Here is an 18,559-nt window from a genome sequence, read left to right as displayed (position 1 = left end):
ATTGAGTTTGAGGTCAGCCAAGAATTTAAATTTCCAGGAAGCCAATAATTTGGAATTTCAGATAAACAAGTAATTTTTAGTATAAATGCTTCTGACCATGCATGGCATGGCACAACACATCTGCCTATGTGCATCATGGGGGACTCTGGGAATACCAAGTCCCATCAGGGTGTCAGGGGCCCTTTAGGGAACAGAGCTCGGCTGGAATCTGGGCTCCAGCGCATATGTAAATCAACAACTCTACCACTAGGCTAACATCCCCAGAAAGTTTCCCTTTACTTGGAAGCAGAGTCTTGCCCATAATATAAGGTGGCTTTGAATCTGAAATCCTCCTGCCTCAGTTTCTTGAGTAGCTGGGATTAGAAGCGAGTGCCTCCAAGCCTCACTTTTTTCTCAAACACTTGTCTTTTCTTGCTTCAGTTTTACTTTCAGGGTTCAATATTTAGATTGAATTTAGTGTGATGTTTCCTCCTTCTGAAGTCTTATCACTGAGGAACAGGCATTCTCCCACGATCACACTTAAGGGGGCAGCGCCTTGACTCAATTAAAACTACCAAAGAGCCTCCTTCCCATGGGTACTGGATGTGGCCACTGGTGGGAAGGGCCACCAGGCATAGGTACCAACCCCAATCGGAAGAACTGAGTATTCCAAGCGAGACAGAACAACACGAGCCCCCTGGCCTATGCATAATGGAACAGGTAACTGTCAAGGTCGTGTAGTAACAAGAAGAGTCAATTTTCAATCCCAGCACTTTCCAAGCCTCATGACACCATGTATAGTAATACAACAGTACTCTGAGTTAAACATTCTTACATGCAAGGAAAACTGAGGCAAAAGCCACTGAAATGTCCTAACTTTCCACCTGACTTGCTTTAATAAACAGACTTCTTGCTGAAGGCAGAAACAAGACAGTGGCTTAGATCCATACCTTGTCAAGGAAGGTGGGGCGGTCCATGGAAGACTCTTTGGAGATTGGTGGGCGGCAGCCGAGGGGTTTGGTGACCATTCCATTGTAGTCGGTCATTCCCAGTCCACGCTTGTCCATGTCCACCTTCTTTTCCAGCAGAGCGCCTGGGGCATAACATACAGAGAGCAACCCTGAAGACAAAGGGGTACACACAGGGCAGGCGGTGGCGGTGTCCCCTCGGGAAGGACGTGGCCCCCTGGCTTCTGGCAAGCAGCAGGGGCATCGTGAGCCTGAGCTGCTGCTCTGCTCCCCAACCACCGCCGCCACCCTGCACACCCGTGACTGGCCCTGCTCCCGCCCACTCTGGCCACACTGTCCTCTGCCAGTCATCTAGGGAGCTCAGTCATCTATCACCCTCTCTACCTTGGGATGAAATTCCTCTGCTCCCCAGGTTTTCATGAAGCCATTTCCTTCCTCCAAGCCGCTATTCCCAGGCCTCCCCTTTAGGACTTGAGAAAGCTCCCTACCACACGCTCCCTGCTTCCCACCCACTGTTGCTGTAGGGAGCTTTTGGCCTAGTCAATTGTGTTTGGGTCTCTTTCATTGTATTCTCCAAGCCTAAGTTGTTGGACATCACTGCCTGGTTTCCCTGCCTTACACTACGTACAACATGATCTGGCATTCTTATGTGGATGTACTACTGTTGGGCTGGAGGGATGGCTCAGTCTTTAAAGGCAATGCTCACAACCAAAACTATGTATGTTCTATAGTCTGTCGCTGCCATTCATGAATTCTGTACTTATTCACTGTAGCATGTCACCTGTGGAGCCCTGTAGGTTGGCAGAAACCCTGACCACTGACAAGTGTCCAGTTCCGGTCAGACAAGGGAGTGCTCTGCCTTCTTCTTGGCAGAGAGGCTCTGTGGTGCGTCTGGGGCTATATTCTGCACAGAGGTGTGGTTTCTGTTGATGTTGGAATTAAAAATCCCCCTAATACAGTGCAAGCAAGCCAGCTTCCTCAAGCAAGAAAGCCAGCTGTGCCTTGCAGACAAAGTGTGTACACGCCAAGTCACTTTCTTCCAGGAGTGTGCTTCAGTGTTGGCAGAAAAACCGAGGGAAACAGGAAAATGGGAGAAGGAAAGGATTTACGACGAGGCTATCTGGGAGGTCCTGGGTTAACACCCACAGCATGGGAAGCAGGCAGGCACAGGGACACCAGCAATACAGCAATACGGCTCAGCAGTAAAGGAGCTTACTCTGCAGATTTGGTGGCCCAAGTTTGACTCCCAGAATCCACGTAAAAGTTGGAGAGAGCTGATTCCACAAAAGCTGTCTTCTGACCTCTACACATGTACCATTGCATATGTGTTCACAGATACTTCATGCATACACACAACAAAATGTTTTTCCTTTGTAAGAGTTGATGTGGTCATGTTGTCTTTTCACAGCTATAGAAATTCTAACTAAGGCCGGGTGTTGGTGGCACACACCTTTAGTCCCAGCACCCAGCACTCAGGAGGCAGAGGCAGAGGCAGAGGCAGGTGGATCTCTGAGTTCGAGGACAGCCTGGTCTACAGAGCTAGTTCCAAGATAGGCTCCAAAGCAATACAGGGAAACCCTCTCTCAAAAAACCAAGAAAGAAATTCTAACTAAGACACCAGTTGTCTCCAGATCCCAGGGATGTGTGGGTTTTCCTAGGTATATTTGGGACCTTGGCTAGCATTATGGGAATGGGATTCCACAACTCTGGGAAATTTCTGGCTGCAGGTTTAATCGCAGGTGCCAGTTTTGCTGACAGTTGCCAAACTTGGGATTAGTATGTTGAGTTCACCTCATCCATCGTAACCACATGCCTGATTTCGGTCATGAAGAATTTACAAAGCACCAACAGAAAAGTGGAGCATGTTTACATATTCTGACATTTTGCAATATGCTGAGCATGGTCACGTGGAGATGAGCTGTTACTGTTGTTACAGGTGGCGAGTGTCTACCCTGAGGCAAACATTGCCTTCATGCAGTTTCATTCTTGTGTGATGAGGTCTCTCTTTCTGTACTCGTAGATAAGGGGCAAAATGTTGGGTGTCAGCACTGGGGACCCCAGAGCCACATGTTCTGCCCAGAAGTGAGTGGAATCTCTTGATGACATTTGTGATGTGTGACCTGCATAGCGCTGTTATGAAACTATGTCATAGTGAAATATCAGTGGAAATAAAGTTTGCTATTAACTTTTAAAAGCCACAGTGTGGTGATAATTTGTTTATGACTCAACAAATAAAGCTTACCTGAAGATCGGAAAAGCAAAGCGGCCAGCCACTAGAGAGCTCTCACCTCTACCAAGGCTCAGTGTGAGTGCAGACTGACCCGACTGCTGTCTCCTCCTGCCTTATGTTCCTCTCTAGCGCTGGTGTTAAAGGAATACACCACCACTGCCCCTCCTCTACGGCTAACTAGTGTGGCTGCTGGGATTAAACGTGTAAGCTACCACTGCCTGGCCTGTATGGCTGACTAGTGTGGCTAGCTTTGCATTCCGATCTTCAGACAAGCTTTATTTGTTAGATCATAAACAAAATATCACCACAATAACCACAATATAGACTACACACACATCTAATTTCCATTTTTTCTTTTTGTGGGGAGAGGGGAGACAGGGTCTCTGGATGGCCTACAATACATAGAGACCTGCTTGTCTCCTGAGTGCTTGGATTAAAGATATATGCCAGCATAGCTAGCTAAAAATATACTATACTTTATAGGAAAGTTGATCAACAATGATTTTTTAGTAGCTCAAGAATAGGTTATTTAATCCCGACTGGTACTTGCGGCTCTGTGTCTCCCAGACTACCCCAGGCCGAGCGTGGATGGGCGTGCTCGCCTGGCCTGGGATGCTAGCAGCTCAGTGAAGATGAACGTCAGCTGTTCCGGACTGAGAATGCCTGTGTTAGTAAGTAAGGCACATGTCTGTGTCTGTGAGACTGGTTTCAGAGATGGATTCATAATATGACAACACTATTGGAAGATGGTAGAACAGGTGGCACCCACACAAAGCAGCTCACACACGTGTGTCCTTGGGGCTATGTCTCTCCAGGTCCTTTCCTGTACCCCTCTCTCCCTCCTGCCTACAGGAAGTGAACAAGGTTGTCAGCCACATGTTCACATGTTCCTGTCACCACCATGTTCTTGTCCAAGTGCGAAGGGCCATGCGACCATGGACTGAATTTCCTGAACCTGTTAGCCAAAAGAAGTAATTCCTCGGGCTGGAGAGATGGCTCAGAGGTTAAGAGCCCTGGCTGTTCTTCCAGAGGACCTGAGTTCAATTCCCAGCAACTACATAGTGGCTCACAGCCATCTGAAATGGGATCTGGCGCCCTCTTCTGATCCGAAGATATATATGGAGGCAGAATGTTGTAAACATAATAAATAAAATCTTAAAAAACAAAAAGAAATATTTCCTCCATTTAAGTTATTTTAGTCACAGCAATAAGAAGAGCCAGCTAATGTAAACACGAGCCATTTATATGTTGAAGTGCTGCTATCAAGAAACCAAAATGAAAAAGGCAAACAGGCGGCCAACTCAGTACACTGTCTCCACAGCTCGCCTGCCCCTGGACCCTTGCCATGTGGGTGGTGTGCTCTGTGGTAGCTCTTTCCCTGGATGCTGATGCTGCATTTGCCTTCAGGGTTACCTATGCCTATAGGAAAATGGTTTTACAAAGCAAAACCTCCCAGAGCGCCTGGAAACAGATGCCCTTACTTACTCATGGCCTGGTCAAGGTTCATACTGTTGCTCTTCAAGGCCTCTTCAGCTGGCTCTCTCTAGGGGCAAAGCAGATCTCTCGTTAGTGGCACACAGACACATAGCCAGAGTAGCTCCTGAACAGCTCAGTCCTCCAGCAGAAGGAAGTGGCTATCAGCAACAGTTTTTGGAATTGGAAATGCTTTTTTCTGCCGATGAGGTCAGAGACAGTATTTTTTTTTTTTTTTTTAAAGATAGGGTCTCATCAAGTGTGGTGGCGCATGCCTTTAAATTCTAGCACTTGGGAGGCAGCGCCAGATAGATCTCTGTGAAGCTCAGGAGACATAGTGAAACCCTGTCTCAAAAAAAAAAAAAAAAAAAAAAAAAAAAAAAAAAAAGGGGGTGGTGTGTCTGGGGTAATAGCGCCTCACTGACTGGCCTGGGAACTTTATTACGTACACCCATCTCTGCCTTCTCTGTGCTAGAGAGATAGTTTGCATAAATAGAAAATGCTTGTAGCTGAAAATGATAGTACTGAGTCTAGACTGGAGAGTCAAGAACTTATATTTGCTGGGCTAGGGTGGGGCATGCTACGATGCCTACTACAATATCTCCTGGCCCTTCTAGGGAGAGGCTGCTCCACAGGATTGGGTCCTGCTAAATTACACAGCTAAATTACCAGTGTATGCACAAGGTCATTTTGTACCTACTGTTTTTTAGATAAATGCTCATCGGGCAAGAATGTGGAAGGAGACAGTTTAGGGCCCACATGTAGGACAGGGGCAATGGCCTGCTCTCTGGACTGACCTGAGGGAGTAAGAAGAATGAGCTGTTTCTTCAGGGGACGTCTGGGACACCTTAGCTCTGCCCACATCTCACTGAAAACCCAGGAATAAAGCTGATTTGTTAGGACACTTCAGGGAGGCACAGGGCTTTAACTCAGTACTCAGTTTCTTGCTCAATCTTTTTATTTACTACATAAAGGAATTAAACTCACTTGTAATAATGAATCATAACAAAATAGGAAATTGTCTAAGTCCATGAAAATTATAAATCATATAGTCTTTTATTTAGGAGAGACATTCTTGATGGAAATGTGTGATTCTTTGCTGTACTCATGGCCTAGACCAAGGGAACTTAGTAATAATTAGGTAGTAACTTCATCCCACAACCAGCTCTTCCCTAGCACACACCACAGACTGGCTAGGGAATGCTTTCAGACAGCAAGAGGCCAGTTACCGGGAAGCCCATGTCTGTGAGTTGTTTGATCAGCCGGCTCATGATCCAGGCCTCGTCCTGCTTGCCAGGTGTCTTCATGCCCTGGAACAGAGGAGACAAGTGTAAAGGCCAACAGTTACTTTTAATGTCACATTAAATGAGCGACAGCCCAAACTCAGTGACTGCAGCCACAGAATCTTATGAGTGTACACTGAACTGTGGTATTCCTCAGAGCCCAACATCATCTTGTAGTTAACACCGTGGGAAACCGCAGGTGTCCTCGTGGGCTGGTTAATGCATGCCATTTATGAGTTAACAAAAGGCAGGGTCATTATTTCTCTTTTTATAACATTATTTGTTTGATCGCAGTAAGTATTATTTCCACTGGTCATAAGGAATGCCTCTAAGCTCTCAGTGATATGTGAAGTTTACTAAAGGATGCTTGGGTTTTACCCCCATATAAGCCTTACTTTCCACAATGACAAAAAGCAGACGTCTCGTTCCAGTGAACGAAAGAGAGCCACATACATCCATAACAAAGGAAGAACTACCCATCCTCATCCACATTCTGGCCCTCAGGCCAGAAGAAAGGTGTATGAAGGAAAATGTTAAAGAAAAAGGGGAAAAGCCAACCACAGAGACGGTGCCACGAGAAGCAGGTGCATAGATGGAACAATGTCTGAGTACCCTCCCTAAAACCAAACAGAACCAAACTAAAATGCCCTCGGCAACATCGCTCACTGATGCTTTCCTAAATACACGTCTTGTCCAGTGTCACAAAGAGCTACCAGTGCCCATGACAAATGGCAGTGCTATGTCAATGTGCAGGCGACACTACAATATAATTGCCCGCAAAGAGCACGAGGGTAGACAAGCTTCTCTCCCACTCACATCGGTGTTCTGGTTTTGAGGACAAGCCCACAATCACTGGGTACCCGGCTCCCAGGGCTGTCTAGTCAACCTCTGGGTTCCTGTTGTCCAGGATGAAAAATGGCACCTCTCTTCTGTGAGTTGAGACGGCCACCCTCTTATATGCTGGACGGCACCTCATATTCCCCTCTGATCATCCGATCATGTTTGCATTCTTAGCTCATTTTCATTGGGATATTGGGTGCTTTTAAGGATCAGGAAGCTCAGTCTTTTTTATTATGTAAATAATATTTCCCCCCACATTCCTCCTCTTTTCTTGGCTTTAATTATTAGTTATGTGCATGTTTTATGATTTTGTTGCAATCCACATGCCACTTTAGACCCCCCAAAAAACTTATTGGAAAAGACAAAATTTTATTAATAGGAAAACAGTTTTGACCTTTCAGATCTACAGAAAGGATTAGAGTCCCAAGACTATCTATCGGGAGCAGTACAGACTGGCTGGCCTCCAGGCCTCCCCAGGTGCCTACCTTCTGAAGTCCTTTTTTAGAGGCGTTGCCCCAGGAGCTGCAGGACGAGCTGCTTTCTTGAGAGACAGCATTGTTCCACATGTCCCCATCCTCATCCTCCCAGTGGCTGGTGCCCAGGTTCATTTCGTCCCCACCACTGCCCCAGCCTTCTTGCATAGATTTGGAAGCTGGAAGAGAGCAGACAGGGACTGGTCAGACTCACCTGCCCTGAGAAGAAACCCGTGTCACATGATACAACACGGAGGGGGAAAACATGAACTCTTATCTACAGGTTTCCTTCTAAACTCCAGCTGTGCTACTCCAAACTTCCTCCACCAACTACACACCATTTGACACACAGGCATTCTAGAAACAAGTCCTGAGGCTGGGGGTGGGGTGGGGGTGGGGGACAGCTGTCCCTTCACAGCATGAAAATGCCACTCAAATGTCACTGTCCTCCTTTCAGATCTTAGTGTCAGCCACAGAGAACCCCTGGGTACCATTCATCAGAGCCAGTGCTCCCACACCTGGCCAACAGGCAGGGTCTGTGTTTCTAGTAGTGGTCTACAAGATGTCCACAGACTCAAGACAGAACTCAAACAGACTAATGAATTTTCTTTTCAAGAAGTTATTTTTTCCTTCTTTAAAAAAAAAAAAAAAAAAAAAAAAAAGCTGTGTCATGTTGCCATCCACTGTTTACTTCTTAGAAGAACTAGGCGGTTTAAGATGATAATAGGGGTTGAAGAGAGGCCCAGCAGCAGGCAAGAGGCTTTCCCATCGACCTTCCAGAGGACCTGAGTTTGGTTTCCAGCACCCAAGCTGGATGCTCACAACTGCAATTTAACACCAGCTCCAGGGGATCTATCTCTCTCTCTTGGCTTCTGAGGGTACCTGCACACATGTGATATAATTCAACACAGACACATATTCATGAGCATAATGAGAATAAACACATATCTTTTTTTTTTTTTTTTTAAATAAAAACCAACAATTTGGGACTGAGGACAAAAGCTAAAAGTGACAGCCTGCCTCAAAACAACACATCTCAACATTCAGAATTTTTAGCAAAAATTAACAAGAATGGAATATTTCCAAAACAGTGACCATATAAAACAAATACTCACTTTTAGCAAAGCAGTAATATATAAAAATGTTTGCCTTTTAAGATCCCAAGGCGGACTTGGGCTTGGTAGTACACACTTTTAATCCCTGAACTTGGGAATCCGAGGCAGGAGGATTTATGTGAGTTCAAGGCCAGCCTGGTTTACAGAGTAAGTTCCAAGCCAGCCAGGGCTACACATAACATAGTCAGACCCTACCTCAAATCAATCAATCAATCAATCAATCAATCAATCAATCAATCAATCAATCAGCCAGGCAGCCAGTTACCAATCAACCAATCTAGGACATCTAACAACAAACAAAGAAAACAGAATAATTCTGCAGCCTGGAAATACTTACTTTAATGTTTCTGTTTGTGGTCTTTCTTAGTTAATGGGATGTAACCCAGGGCCTTGTAACACACTGTGTAGCTCTTCTACCACCAAACTACAGCCCATTCTCATCTCCATTCAAGTTGGTTCAAGTACAGACTTGAACACCCAAAACAGAATTTTATTTTTAAATAAAAGCAAAGCAAGAAATGTCAGGTTACTATATTTCCAAATCCTAATCCCAGGAAGAAATCAATGTCATCATTTGTTCATCTTGGCGAAGGAACTTAAATGGGTGCTATAAGATGTTAATGCTATAGACCTGAGGGATGCCGCTGCTGCACAGTTGAATGCCTGTCACTGTAATGGTTGCTAACAGAAATGTTTCAGATTCTAGAAGAGGGTACGTTAAGGACTAGAAACATGAAAGTCATTTATATTTCATGTATAGTTTAAATGTATTTCCTGAAGGAAATTTTATTTATAATCTGCAGTTCTAGGGGTTAAGTTCAGGTAGAGTCTTGTGCAAGGTAGACAAAATTACAGGCCCAGAACATGAAGGGAATTTTTAGGTCTGTTTGTTTTTATTTTAGAGACAGGGTTTCTCTGTGTAGCCCTGGCTGTCCTGGAACTTGCTCTGTAGACCAGACTTCTCCCTCCCGCCCCCCTTCACCCCAGGTATTAAAGGCTTGTATCCTGGCCAGCTTGTTTTTGTTTCTTGTGTTGTATCAGGACAGTAGGCAAACTAGGCGAGCATTTTGCCACTGCGTCACAGCCTGGTGGTGGTAGTAGTAGTAGTAATAGCAGTAGTATAGTAATGATGATGACAATAATGATAATTTTGAGACAGGGTCTCTCTACATAGCCCTAGCTGCCTGCTGTCCTAGAACTCACAATGTAGACCAGGCTGGCCTCAAAGTCCTCGTGATTCTGATGGGACTAAAGCTGTGTGGCAGCCCATCCTGCTCAGCCTGGTGATTTTATAGCAGTCTTAGGTATTGTGTGGTGTCTACTGCCATGTTACCATGAAGCCAGAGGCTTTTGCTAGATGGCTGTGTTGTTCAGGAGCACCCTAGCCTCCAAGCTGTAAAAGAATAAACTTCTTTCTTTCTTGTTTTTGCTTAGTCTAACTATGATGTAAGACATGAGGTCTTCTACGTCAAGTGTCATGTTGATGTTCAAAAATGCCAGATTCTAGAGCATTATGGATATTATAAAAAGGGATGTTCTGTGGATTTTACCTTTTATTTTATTTTTTGAGATAGGGCCTCAGTGTGTAGTTATGGCTGGCCTGGAACTCACAGAGCTCTCCCCATCTCTGCCTCCCAAGTGATAGGGTTAAAGGCATGGACTATCACATCCCAGAACAAAGGAACTTAGTTGAAATCCATGCTCTTTCTTTCAAAAATGAATACAGGGGCTGGAGAGATGGCTGAGAGGTTAAGAGCATTGGCTGATTTTCCAGAGGATCTGAGTTCAAGTCCCAGCAACCACATGGTAGCTCACAACCATCTATAATGAGGTCTGGTGCCCTCTTCTGGCATGCAGGCACACATGCAGACAGAACACTGCATAATAAACAAACAAACAAACGTTTAAAGATAAAAAACACAAACAAATGGAACAAACCATAAAAGAATACAAAGAGCCAGACACTGAGTTTGAAGCCATCCTGCATATGAGTTCCAGGTCAGCTAAAAGAGCACATTGTTGTAGAATATTATTTTAGGATGTGTTATATTTGTTTATGCTGTGGAACATTTGTTTTAATGATGCAATGATGTATTGCACCTGTTTAACTCTGTGAAGCTGTGTTACTTTGCCTGTCTAAAACACCTGATGGTCTGATAAAGAGCTGAAGGGCCAGTAACAAGGCAGGAGAGAGGACGGGCGGGGCTGGCAGGCAGAGAGGAGAAATAGGAGGAAAAGGGGGGCCAGGAAGGAAGAGAACAAGGAGGAAGGATGGAGAAAGGAGTAAGAGAAAGGCAAAAGGCAGATGGGATAATTTAAGAAAAGCTGGCTAGAAATAAGCCAAGCTAAGGTGTAAGAACGTGAGTGCGTGCGTGCGTGCGTGTGTGTGTGTGTGTGTGTGTGTGTGTGTGTGTGTGTGCGCGCGTGTGCGTGACAGGCACATAAATCTACAGATTCATGTGTGTGCATATGAAGGTCAAAGATTCCATCGGGTGTCATCATCTTCTATCACTTTCTACCTCATTCCCTTCGGATGCTGTCTCCCACTGAATCTGAATCTAGCTATTTTGGCTATGCTAGCTGGCCAGGGAGCTCCCAAGGTGCACCTGTGTCTGCCTCCCCCCTTCCCTCCATGCTGGAATTCCAGGTATGTGTAGTCATGCCTGGCTTTTTATGTAGGTGCTGGAGATTGAACTCAGGTCCTTATATTTGCACAGTAAATATTCTATGCCCCACAAACCGTTTAACTGCCAGGCCCAGGCATGCAGAAGGCTTGGCTTACCTGGTTTGCACAGGGCTGGGGCAGCAGCAGGAGCGCTGACTCTTCCAAACGGCACCGCTGGCTCAGCAGGATGATCCCATCCACTGCCACTGCTGGGAGGCTTCCCCCACGCTGCTGTGCCGTTGTCAACCAGGGGAGATGGGGAGGATGGCTCTCCCCATGAGTTCTCAGCCTTGGAGTGAACACTGGGCATTTCTCCCCAGCCGGATGAAACTGGGGAAGAGGGAGGATGTAAGAGACAGGTCAAGCTGTGATTTTCCAAATCAATGTAAACCCATCGTTCTGCACCTCCAAGGAGTGCCTGCCAGTGCTGACAGTTGCCAACGGTGACAGGGACAGTGCCCGATGCCCGCACTGCCATGGTGGACTAGCTCAGAGAGGCCTGGAGGGAAGACAGCACAGGGTGTGGCCAGTTCTACATTGCTTGGTCTCACCATGAGTATTATCTCAATTGTGAAATTAGTTAATTTTCTTACTAAAGATGGCATGGAATTGGTACCCATGACACTCTTGTTTTTTTTTCCCCCTAATAAAATGCAGTAACCCAGATTAATGATAAAAGGACATGTACCTATGAATCATTTTAAATTACAAGCTGTCTGCTGAGTAACAGTTTAAGCAAACTGTCAATAATAACAGCTAAGTTATTAGCCCAGTCAGTTACTGCTGGCAGCTGCTACCTGTAATTTCACAGAAAGCAGGGACCAAAACTGGAGATGCAGCTTTACCACTCTCAGGGGCAAACAAATGAAGAGATGGAGAGCATCCCCACAGCTGATGGTGTTACTGAGTCAGCAGCAGGGCAGGCAGGGAGGCCCCTGCTCTGTTTCTGCAAGGCCAGACTGCAAACTACCAACAGGATAATAAGTCAGTTAGAACTAAGGATAAATAGACCATAGCCATCAGTTAATCCATGTTTGTGTCAAGTTTTGTTTCCTGTTGAAAATCAGTAGAAAAATCCCACAAAACATTTGTATGTAGCAAAGAATTCACCACCTTCACATCTGAAGCCTTAGGGTTAAGTGGAATAGTACTTGTTGACTCAAAAACCAAGCAATCAAGTTTCCCTGAGCTAAGCTGATCTCTGGCAAGACTCACACAGACCCAGGGTCTAGCCTCCAGAAGAAATGTGACAAACTGAAACATATTAAATAGTTCTGGTGCAAAACAAGCACTTTCAGTGTACAGAACATAATTTTAGGCGCACAGCACTAAAATAACATCTACTGTTTAGTGTCACTGTTAGAGCAATCGTTACATCTTTTGGTAAAAAAAGCTGGATGGGCCAGGCAGACCAAGCTTTATTTACATTTAAAAAATTGATATTAAAATAAAGAAAATTATCCCTCAGGGGTTGGGGGATGAAGCTTAGTGGGAGAGTGTGCAAAGCACCCAAGACCCCGTGTTCTACCATAAGCACCCCAAAACCACCACCCACCATCCCACAGAAAACTCAACCAAACAACCCCTCTGATTTTTTTTTTTTTTTGCCAAAACAGTTTTTTCGTTTGTGTGTGTATGTCTGTGTGTTCACTTTCATAGGAATTCTGGGGGCTACACAGTGGGGCCCACTGTGTTACCCATTTAATCATTTTCAAATGAAGGTCTGAAGACGTAGCCTGTGTTCGTGGCTCATGGCTTTCACACATGGGAACCCTTCTCACTTCAATAGCAGATCTGCCAATCCCCATGGCCCTACAAAATACAGAGAAGCAAAATCTACCCACCCTACCCATAGCTATAAAAAGCACAAATCACTCAGACCCACTTCTCTGTTAAAAACCATTGCAGTGTTGCTGAAAACTGAGTCCCTCTGGCGGTGACTGGGGAGTCATGCGAGCGTCACGGCGGTGCACTGCTGATTCACACTGAGTAAGAGTGGAGAAAGTTCCTAGGACCAGGGAGGGCCTCAGGGTTTGCAGCAAGGGCAGGGTTCTCTAGTTTTTGCTACTCTTAGGCCTTCAAAGACCTCCAATCCCCGACCCAGGTGGAGCCCCATGTTCCCACGTTTCAGTGTGGTGAATGGGAGACATGCCTTTTCCGAGAGTAACTCACACGATCTCAGTTTTTATAAAACCCTATAATACTTCTGTCAGAAAAGTAAGCTTTGGAGAAAGTAGCAGTGGTGAGCAGCCTCAAACCTGCAGCTATCACAGGAGACCGACCCTGAGGAAGTAAGAGCAGGCAGTCAGCAGGATGCAGGATGCTACAAGCTCAAGTGCTCAGGTTCCAAGACTCTCACATGCAGATAGTATTTGACTTTGACACCATTGTGTGTCTCCAGGCTCCGGAAGAAATGTGACAGACTGAGACTTCTTTTGGAGTTGGACAACAGCTCTGCCTCCATGAGCCCATGGGGGTCACTCAACCTTGCTTGGATCAACTACAATGCTGCCCTCCACACGCACCTTTCCCCAACACCAATGCCTCTAAAAGTGATCAGAGCATCTGGGTGAAACGGCAGTGCCGACGGATGGGATAAACAGGCTCTGAAAGCCAGGCTCAGGGCGGACGGAAGGCAGGGACAGGATGATCACTGCAGGTTCAGATACCCACTCCCTACAAACCAACACCACCTAGCATAGTCAAGTCCACAGCTGCACTCAGAGACCACACTACTGCTGAGGACCTGAGCCCGCAACAGCTACTGCTTACTGTGTTGTCTCCAAGCTACTTCCTTGCCCTAGAATACCATGTCCAAATACACTAGACCATCACACTGCCTGACATGACCAGAATCTGCTTTAACCGCTTAGAACATAAATGCTGCGTTTATTCTTTCTTGTTCTTGGTAACCTCCCCCTAGAGGTCAAAACAGCAGCCTGGTCCCCAGATCCACTGTCAGTCTGACTTAGAGCAAGCAGTCAGGTAACGTCACCATGGCCTGTGAGTGCTCCCTCCACAGCAGTTGGGAAGCTGATAAAATGACAGGCACAGAGACATTTCTTCAGGCTCTTACTGCTGTTCTAATCCCAAGGCTTGGGGGTGGGGGTGAGTAGGTCAAAACAAGCCAGTTAGCTAAGCTACAAAGAATTTGCTAACAGACATGGATTTTACTGAGACTCCCAGATTATTATTATCAATGTAAGAACAGGACAAAACTGTCTTGTAGCACTTACCCTAACAAGACTGATTACACAAAACTATGTTCATGGAGAAGCTATATTTTGTAAGACAGGAGAGACTAATACTTTACTATTCATGACTAGCAATTTAAAAAGCAACTTAAAATCCAAACTCTGGTGCAGATGAGGGTTATGGAAAACTAGCACAGGTCAACAGCAAAGCAGTAGACACCTACAAAATACCAAGTCAATCAACAACAAAAAATGTGGTCAGCCACTAAAAACAATGTCTTCTGTCTGGACGATGGTCTCAGTAGAGCCATGAAGAACCTGTGCCTGTACCCCAGCCTCGGCTGATCCAGCATGGCAGCTGCTGTGGCTGTCAGCCAGCTGTTTGTTACTCCTCTGGGGTCAAAGAACAGCTTCACCTAACGAGCTTGCAAAGACACAGACTCTGGTGGCCACAGATTCTGAGGGGGTTTGCTTTAGGTCTGAGATCTGAGTACCACCATGGTAGAAGAGAGACTGATATTCTAAGAAAAATACAGAATGTCATCACTATACAACACATTAATCTTGACAGTTTCCACATAGTGACTGATCAGATGGGAAAAAAAAAAAAAAAAAAAAAAGGAAAATCCTGGTCTCTGTTAATGGTATCTAAATCCACAGCAGCCTGTGATACTGTTATGATACTGTTACAACTCTAGAACTGAAGGGGACACAGTGACTTTGAAGTGTGTGTCATAGTACATTTTTCTGCTTTCGTATTTGGTAGTCATGGGTGCGTTTTCCTTTTTCTTTTGGTTTTTCAAGACAGGGTTTCTCTGTATAGCTTGGAGACGGTCCTAGAACTCGCTCTGTAGAACGGGTTGGTCTGGAACTCATAGAGATCTGCCTGCCTCTGCCTCCTGAGTGCTAGAATTAGAGGTGTGTGCCCCCACCTGGTAGATCTTTAGATGATGCCTGAGGTTGCCCTCACACATTAATATGCACCCGAATGCTCCTAAGTGCATGCATGCATCGGGGGCTACTCATCGTGCTGTGAGGGCCATGGCGGTGACCCTGTTCGTTTTTTTGGAAACAGGGTCTCACCATGTAACCCTGGCTGTCCTGGAGCTTACTATGTGGACCAGGTTGACCCACAAATCAGCAATTCTCCTGCCTCTACCTCCCAAGCCTTGGAATTAAAGCTGTGAACCATCACCCTCATCGTGTAGTGGCCATTTTTTTAAGTGCTAACTCTTCTTGGAGTCCTTCTGTCTTTACCACACACAGATCACAGTGTAGAGACTTGGTTCTACTGTCGTCTCCCACGACAATGTCACTTGTCACTAAGTTCTGAATCAGCTTCTCACGTGCAGCTCAGACTGGCCTAGAACTTACGTATTCCAGGCTGGCCTCAAACTCCTGACCCTTCTGCCTTTGCCTCCCGAGGACTGGGATTAGAGGAGTGTGCTATTGATTATACCATATGCTCCATATATTGCATTTTAATTTTCAAATTCCTCCTCCTCCTCTGGCTCTCCTAGAACTAGATCACACTGGCCTTGAACTCAGAGACTCATCTGTCTCTGCCTCTTGAATGCTGAGATTAAAGATGTGCACTTGGCTGCATGGCTTCTTTCACCCCAAGCCCCTCCCCACCATCTTTCCTCCTCATTTTCCTCATTCTTCAAGTCCTTAAAATCTGAGTTCCTAAAAACAGTCATTTATCAATTAAAGAAATAGGGACTGGGACCTGAGAGATGGCTCAGTGGTTAAGAGCACTGGCTGTTCTTTCAACTGACCCAACCTTAACCCCCAGCACCCACGTCAGACAACTCACAACTGGTCTGTGACCCTCTCCAAGGTATCCACGCCTCTGGCCTCTGGGGCACCTGTACTCATGTAAACACATAGCCACAGGCAGACACATCCCGTCACTCACTCACTCACTCACTCACTCACTCACTCACTCACAAACAACCCAGGAACCACAGGTTCAGATGCCGAAGCAGCAGCCAGTTAATGTAGCTGGGTTCAGCAGAACTGGGCCCAGAATGTCTGGCTAATGTTTCAAGTTACAGAGCTAGGGTCCTCTGGGCTGGCACAGTGTGTGCGTGTACACGGTCTCTCAGTCCAGTAGACTCAGGGCTCACAGAAAAACATGCAGAAACTGGGAGCATCTGTGGGTCTGGGTACAATCTGTGGCTTATCATTCAGGGACAGAGGTGCAGACAGACCCATCCAGGATTCCTGTGCAGCGAGTGATTTTGGAGGTGCAGTGAACATGGGGTGCAGCAAACATACGGGGGAAGATTGTGCAGGACAGAGAGATGCAAGAGAGCACAGAAGGGGACACTCCTTTTATCTCAGCATGTGCTCTGTGCCCAGGCTTCAGACTTAACCATGGCATGGCCCTCCTGAGTGCTCATCACCCTCCCTTCCTGGCCTGCAGGGGCTTGGCTGTTTTGCTACCTTCTGTGACTCTAGCATGAACACAGCCCAACCCAGAGGCGGCCTTGCAAGGTCTCAACAATGACTGTTTTATTCACTATTGGGTCCATCATGGCCTGGCAGCCCTTTGGGCATGGGCAACAATCTGTTCTGTCTTCAACACAGACATCACATCTCTGCTCGCATACTTCTCCCATGGCTACTATTGGTGCCCTCAAGCCCCTGGCAACTGAGATGGCCCCTGGCCACTTGCCCTTTACCTCTTCTACAGGCTGGAGCCTGGGTAAACTGAGATCTCTCCATTGGTATCCATGCTCTTCTCTACGGGTGCCTTTCTGGTGACTTTTAAATGTGTCCAGTTCTGCCACTTTAAGTTTTCTTAGTGGGGCTGGGGATTGAACCCAGGGGCCTTCAGCATGTTAGGAGAGTGGAGAGTGCTGTGCACAGAGCCACAGTCCTAGCCTCTAAGTATTTCTCTGTCGACCATAACTACTTACTCACAGTTACTCTCCCACAGCTCATCTCTGATAGCCCTGCGCTGAGACTCCACCTTTCATGTGCATACATACTTAGGTGCCATCCCTCTCGCCTGAACCTCCTGCCTCCTGCGCTCTGGAAATGCCAGGGAGAGCACCATCGCCTGTGCCGGGCCACAGCCGAGCCACTTGCTTGCTTTCCCGGCCACTGCTCCTGTTAAGCACCGTCCATCTCTCCCCGCCACTCTCTCCCTCCAGGCTACTGTCGCCTGCTTGCCTGCTCGCCTGCTTTGCCATGTACACTCCCACTGACCCAATCTTGGTTTTCTAGTAAGAGCAACCAGCTCTACAAAAGTAAGCCCAACTTTTCAAGCTTTTCTTACAACTGTTTCCCGTTTCTTGGAGCTTTTAGACACAGCCCAGACGCCTACTAAAGGCCTCATCTGCCCCTGGGCCTCTTCTCAGGTTGCTGATTGCTCAAGTAAGGCCTTCTCCGTGACGCCCACCACTCAGTCTCTTCAGCCCCTCTTCAGTGCTCTGACTGGTTTTGAGGGGAAGGGAAACAGTGAGACTCTGAGAACAACTTCTGGGAGTGGGTCCTCCCCTTTCACCATACAGGTCCCAGGTCAGTCATGTTTTCAAGGCTTAGTGCCTTTATCCCCTGAGCCACATCAAGGCCACTTAAGCCAGTACCTTACATGCTGGCAGCCAATCTGCACCCAGAGCACCTCCTCTAGTGGCCTGAGTGGAAGTGACACTCTCCTGCAGTGGGCTCAGGACCATGAGAAACCCGTAACATACCTAGGAGGGAAGACTTCTTCCTCTTGTCTTTTATGGTCCATTTAAACTTAAAGGAAGCCCGGAGAGATGGGTCAGTGGGTAAAGTGGCTGCCAGACAAACATGAAGATGGCTGAAATCCCAGTGCTTAGGAGCTAGAGAAGGAATCCATGGGACAAGCATCTAGGTGGACTAGCTGCACTGGTGAGCCTCAATATGCAAAGTGGAAGGTGATTGAAAAAGACACCTAATATCAACCTCTCACCACTACAAGTAATAATATACACGTACACCTTTCCATTCACATGTCCACATTAAGTATGAACATGTGTATACACACAAGCATACTGAATATATACCCCTTAAGAAAATCCAACAAAACTACCCACCCCCAATCACAAAGAACACAAAACAGGAAGGAAACACTAAAATTGGCAACAGGTCTCTCTACACTTGGAGGAAGAGGGCTCTACATCGGGGACCTAGTGACACTTGTGGATGGCAGTTCTCTGGACAGAACAGCTTTACCAAGTAACCACACGTTAAGGCTGATCCGAGTTCGCTCAGAGTGCGCTTCTGGGATGACAGAGCTGCCGTCTCTGCTGACGGCACAGCACCCTTCAAACCCCAGAAATCATAACCACAGGAAACCGCTGAA

General features: G+C 46.4%; 1 protein-coding gene across 1 annotated transcript in view; it reads right to left on the bottom strand.

The window, feature by feature from the left end:
* The window catches only part of Tnrc6c (trinucleotide repeat containing adaptor 6C), a 108,536-nt gene that overhangs the window by 23,861 nt on the left and 66,116 nt on the right, over positions 1–18,559 (bottom strand). Inside the window, exons 6-10 of the mRNA XM_051181604.1 lie at positions 11,144–11,356; positions 7,259–7,425; positions 5,880–5,960; positions 4,663–4,720; positions 930–1,072 (exon numbers count right to left, since the gene is read on the bottom strand). Of these exons, the coding sequence (XP_051037561.1) occupies positions 930–1,072; positions 4,663–4,720; positions 5,880–5,960; positions 7,259–7,425; positions 11,144–11,356 (662 nt within the window). The remainder of the gene's footprint in view (positions 1–929; positions 1,073–4,662; positions 4,721–5,879; positions 5,961–7,258; positions 7,426–11,143; positions 11,357–18,559) is intronic.

This window comes from Phodopus roborovskii, unplaced genomic scaffold (assembly GCF_943737965.1).
Source record: "Phodopus roborovskii unplaced genomic scaffold, PHOROB, whole genome shotgun sequence".
NCBI classification, from domain to species: Eukaryota; Metazoa; Chordata; class Mammalia; order Rodentia; family Cricetidae; genus Phodopus; species Phodopus roborovskii.
The sequence above is the reverse complement of the archived record's forward strand: the minus strand, read 5'-3'. Positions and strand labels throughout refer to the sequence as shown.